At 36.4% G+C, this 5,987-nt stretch overlaps 1 protein-coding gene across 1 annotated transcript in view; it reads right to left on the bottom strand.

Moving 5' to 3' along the window:
- Nucleotides 1–4,599, bottom strand: part of LOC117124338 — a 13,361-nt gene extending 8,762 nt beyond the window's left edge. The window contains exons 1-3 of the mRNA XM_033270545.1: nt 4,474–4,599; nt 1,594–1,658; nt 1,134–1,249 (exon numbers count right to left, since the gene is read on the bottom strand). Coding sequence (XP_033126436.1) covers nt 1,134–1,249; nt 1,594–1,658; nt 4,474–4,599 — 307 coding nt within the window. The remainder of the gene's footprint in view (nt 1–1,133; nt 1,250–1,593; nt 1,659–4,473) is intronic.
- Nucleotides 4,600–5,987: the final 1,388 nt, after the last annotated feature.

A 5,987-nucleotide genomic window follows, 5' to 3' on the forward strand; every position in this document is an offset into this window, starting at 1 on the left:
GTCTAATGCAATTGGTCCAATCGTTAGTCACTAGCAATATTTGATAATTTTCACTATAGTGACCCTTGTGATTTTTGACCTATAGGTGAAGAGTAGTTTTTCATGTTTAGAAGGTCCTAAAGATCATTCCTGGTAAATTTGAGCTCAATTGGGCTATTTTAAAAATTTAAACCAATGACCCCTATGTGACCCCTGATCCCAGACTGGGGTGTAGGAGGTGTCACTGGTTCTTAATGATCAAATTTGAATTGAATTTGGTCCAATGGTTTGCCATTAGTAGCATTTTGAAATGTTACTAGAGAACAAAAGAATAACCCTTTAATGACCTTTGACCGTAAATCGCTGAACACCATAAGACCCTACATTATTCCAATACATATGTGCCCAGGACAAGACTGTGCTATGATATTTGTGACAGAAGAAGTCTTTTATTCATTTTTTTGAAAGTGTTCTACCCTAATGACCCCTATGTGACCTTTGACCCCAAGCAGTGAACACCCCATGTATGAAAGGTGTCACCGATTATACTTAACCAGGTTTGGTTGAAATCGGCACAACCGTTTGGCACTAGTAGCGTTTTGAAATGTTGCCAGAAAAAGATAAAAATTACCCCTTAATGACCTTTGATCCTTTATCCCTGAACACCCTATAGACCCTGCCTTATGCCAATGTATATGTGCAAAGGACAAGACTGTGCTACGTTATTTGTGAGACAAATAGTCTTTTATACGATTTTTGGTTTTTTGACCCTAATGCCCCTTATGTGACCTTTGACCCCAAGTTGTGAACAACACATAAATGGGAGATGGCACCGGTCCTACTGACCATGTTTTAATAAAATCGGTCCAGTAGCTTGCCACTAGTAGCCTTTTAAAATGTTGCCAGAAAGAAAGAAAGAAACTGCTAAGAAACAGAACCCAGTCAGCTTCTGCTGACTGGGTAAAGCAAGAAAGAAACTGCTAAGAAACAGAACCCAGTCAGCTGCTGCTGACTGGGTAAAGAAAGAAAGAAAGAAAGAAAGAAAGAAAGAAAGAAAGAAGAAACTGCGATGAAACAGAACCCAGTCAGCTTCTGCTGACTGGGTAATAATTATGAATACTTTTTCTGAATACAACCTTTTACTCAAAGGATACATCGTCGAATTCGTTCACTATGGTTTTTCTGCCCTCTGAGAAAACTGCTTCCTTTGGCATTCTTGGATATTGAACGGGGAATTGGTGAATTTTCAGCCACACCAAAGGAAAGTGATCTGTACATGCAAAAACAAAGCAACAACAAATGTTAGCATTTACACGTGCTCTAGTCAGTAAAATTAAATCAAAAATTGTATGTGAATGAAATACATCCATTTAACATATTGCACCAATTCCTATCATAAATTATATCTTTAAAAGTGAATTCTCAACCACATGAGGAAGGAAAATGATCTGTTAGACAAACATAAAGGAATTAATAGCAAAAATAATTATTATATATTTTTATTCGCTCCAAAAGTAAGAAATTTTTTTCTATTAACTTTTAAATTTATTTAAATTAATATTACAGTATTGCTAAATCCTAACTTAAATGATTAAATATATGGTTGTTTTATACCTCTTGTATTCTTCGTGTCCGTCAGTTTCCTCGTTCACGTTGCCTGCAATATACTTCTGCTGGGTCTGTGAATCAAAACAGAACTTAGTATCTAGAATATATTGACCATTCCATGTCAAATCACCTAGCTCCCCAGAAGAACTTTTTCTCTTTTGCTTATGATTTACCAGAATGTTCATTTTTATAAATGAATACTCAAAACTATTTTAGACCAAGGTCGAAGTCTTTTAAAATTTATGGCCTCCTAATATATGCCACGCTCCCTCCTTTTTGATGTTCATCAATTATTTATTACAGTATTTATTCAAATAAATGCTCCGCTTTGAATAAATTCCCCCTCGAATAAACTCCCCTTCTAGAGCTGAATTTGGAATAAACACCTCCCATTTATTCTTTTCATTCTTCCCCTCCCACCCCAAAAAAAGTAAATAAATGGCTATAACAAATCTAATGTAAACAACATCATTCTCACCACATTCTATTAATGTTGTACTCCAGAAGAATTACATTTTTCTAACTTTGATGAGATTACAGTAATAAGTCTTTATTGATATTTTGACAGTAATCATGTGCTATAGTTTGACATTTATAGCGAAATTGAGTCCATTTTACACCCAAAAAAAATAAATGCCTCTCTCGAACTAACGCAGACCTGTCAACTTGTACGCATGCGCCGTAAGTCTTACGCATTCCAATCAAATCTTACGGTCTTACACAAACACCGGAAAAACTTACTTGACTTACGCTTATCCAAAAATTTGTGTAAATTTTGTTTCTTTTTCAATTTGTAATGAATTTTACTATAACTAACATCCATCATTATAACATTCTACTCCATGTTTCAATAACTACTGTAAATGGTGAGTTGATTGGCTGAGTGGTTAAGTCAGGGGCACCGTAACCTTCAGCTCTAATATCGGCGCTGGTTCGAACGGCTCACTTGCCAATGGTTCTGGAGGTAGAACAAGTCTTCTCGGATAAAGACTTTAAACCGTAGGCCCAGTGTATGCATTTGGCTCGTGTGCACTTTGAAGAACCCAGTGCATCCTCCTAGAAGAGTAGGGGGTTACCCCGTGTACTGGTCCATTAAGTCCCCTGTTGTTAAATAGGCTTTTCTAACGCTGCGGTAGACATCTTCGATCGATGACAAACAGTGCTGAGCAGCGAAGCGTAACCAATAGAAATAACATAGCGTTTCGACCATATTTTCTGATGTCATGTTACTTTAAAAAATCATAAATTCTTAACGGAGGGTCGTGTCAACATAAATTTTTCATTAAAATGTTCGCATCTACGTACTGTATGAATAAAAAACATTTTGAAATTTGTTTAGTCTGTCAAAACTTAACTGGAAAATGGAAGACCGATTTTGTGTAGTGTTAACACACACATTGCCATTATTTCACTGTTCGACCGGATATCATTTAGCATGCCGGCCATATTTTCGGAGGTCATGTTACTTAAAGAATCATAACTCCTTAACGGAGGGTCGTATCGACATCATTTTTTTCTTTAAAATGTTCGTAAAGAATATATCTAAGTACTGTATGAGTAACAAAAAAATTTAAAATTTGTTTAGTCTGTCAAAACTTAATTGAAATAATAGCAACATGCACTGTACAAAATCGGTTTTCTATTTTCCAGTTAAGTTTTGACAGACTAAACAAATTGTTAATCTTTTTTTATTCACACAGTACATAGATAAATCCTTTGCGAACATTTTAAAGAAAAAAATATGTTGACACGACCCTCTGTTAAGGATATTATTTTTTGAGTAACATGACCTCCAAAAGTACGGCCAAAACGCTATGTTATCGGTGATGGCGCCAGGACCTGCCCGACAAAGGGGCTAAAGGCCCCAACGGGGGGGGGTTCTAGTGCGAGGCCCATGGAAGCCACGGATATTTGATGAATTATGGCGAATTTTTATTACTTATTTGATAGGCATCGAATTACTATAATATGACTTTCTAATGTTGAAATCAGCTTCCAAAACCAAAACATTTTGAATAAAACAAGAAACAAAGAGTATGCAATAATGTAACCATCTAATTTTTTTTCAAATCCTCATTCTTGAAAGTGAAATTCTATATTTTGGAAATTTTGCATAAAATCTGTCAACCACGCTGTCATGGTTGAGGTTGCTTTACCTATCACGATGTATTTCAACCATCATGAGGCTATCTAAATGAGCATTTGTCATAACAGAACGCAAATTATTTTTAATTAGTCTCATTGAATTATCATTATTATTATTATTATTATTGTTATTGTTGTTGTTGTTGTTTTGATGAAAAGTTAACAAACAATATGGTAGTTAAACGAATATTACATGTACATTTTTTTTTATTTGTTTGTTCCCCGACAAAATTTATCGTCTTCCCCGACGGAGGGGCTATGCTTCCCCGACGGGGGGGGGGTGCTATAGCCCCCCCCCCCTCCCCCCCGGCCCCCCCACCACTGTATGTTATTTCTCTTGGTTACGCTTCCTGCTCAGAATTGTTTGTCATCGATCGAAGATGTCTACCGCAGCGTGAAAAAGGCCAGTGATAAGTTCACTTATTTATTATTGGCATATCCTTGCCTTGGGCCCGGCACTCGTACCTAAAGAAATAAAAACTGAGATCATTATTATAAACTCACTAATATCAAGCCAAAGCGTCCAGGGGCCTTCGCCGACCGGGAACCCTTAGCGGCCCCCTTGCCCCAGCCACTGTTCCTGCCTTCGGCACTCATTATGTGTACTACTACTAGGGCTACTAGAGTACTAGGGCCTAGGCGCCCTGGCCTACCTAGGTCCTAGCTAGGCCGGCAGGTAGGGCCTAAGAATAAATACTATTATTTAAATGAGTATATAATTTTTTTTTAATGATTCTAAACCTTCCATATATTAGTCAAGGATGTCTCCCCTTTTTCATAAAACGAACTAGACAAACGGTTTGATGGTTTTGATGTAGTTGATACGTTCAAATCTCCCCTCACTCCTGAACTGCCGTGGGATGCCATTTTCAAAGAATGAATGAGATGAAAGAATGGAAAGAAGACTGCGCGGACCGACTCGACTCATCACCTCAAAGCAAAGATCTTATAACGGAAAGGAGAGGGCGTTCTTCAAGATGATAGACCAGAGCCGTAGATAGAGAGAGTTTGGCCAACTTGGCGCATGGGCGCCATGTTGTCACCAAACAGCGTGCGCGCGTATAGCTTTTTGGATCGATTGAAGCAACCCCAAACCCAACATAACGGTATTTCACATTATATAGCATTAATCATCTATAATAATAACTGCTAACCTCCTACCCTATCGCGTTGTTTTGTTTTGGTGACAACATGGCCGGTGTAAGTCACGTGATTGAAACCGAGTTGGCCAAACTCTCTCTATCTACGGCTCTGTGATAGACAGTTGATCGATCAATCAATCAATCAATTTTATGAACCTAAATTTTACAACAGTGACACACCTAGAAACGTTTTATGGTGCGTCCGAAATATCTGAATAAAAACCATAACATTTTAAAAACTGAATTGTAAAAAAACAAAAGAATGTAGGCCTGTCACGCCAAAATTGGTAAATTGGTAAAATAAATTTCAGCGGATTGATTTTGGCCTAGTGGTACATTTGGCAAGTAATTAAGAGGCCAAAATCAGTCCGCCGGACCGATTTTTGACCCGGACCAATTTTTTCCTGACAAATTCCTAGACTTGTTGAGGTGGTAATTAGTAACAAAATATTTCTTACGACTTATTTTTTACAACATACAGATGGCCTAATTGTTTACAGTGAAAATCAAAAAGATCATTACCTTTACTATTGGTGTTTACACAATTAGACTCATCATAACATTCCAATAGGATGATAATACCCATGTTTCAAGACATTTTAAAGTTTAAGACATTTATCACCGTTAGGCCTATGTTTTAAATGCCAGTGGACAGTCAACAACTAAAAAAGTCTTCAATACTGTCAAAGTTAGACCTATAAAGATCGTTGATACTGTGTGGACTACAGGCAGGAAAAATCTCCTCTTTATCTCAAAAAGATGTCCATCTCGAAAACTCATACTATCTTGATTAGATGCCCGTTTCTTCGAATTTCAGGCCGGTTAATGTCTTCATGACTTTCCTATAATGTGTTATAGTAGTAATTCTAAAAATATGCATTGGCATTCATTTATAAAGTATAAAAAGTATTAAAAAAATATATTATACGTTTATGAGTATTCATTATCGTTTAATTCTAATGTATTAATATTTATATATATAATAGCGTAACACAAACACACATACACATACACACACACACACATATATATATATAATATATATATATATAGGCCCTATATATTTAATATATATATATATATATATTAGCTATAATATTGTTAGAGCTTATC

This window comes from Anneissia japonica, unplaced genomic scaffold (assembly GCF_011630105.1).
Source record: "Anneissia japonica isolate Jap-2015-1 unplaced genomic scaffold, ASM1163010v1 scaffold750_len1593409_cov174, whole genome shotgun sequence".
Lineage (NCBI taxonomy): Eukaryota > Metazoa > Echinodermata > Crinoidea > Comatulida > Comatulidae > Anneissia > Anneissia japonica.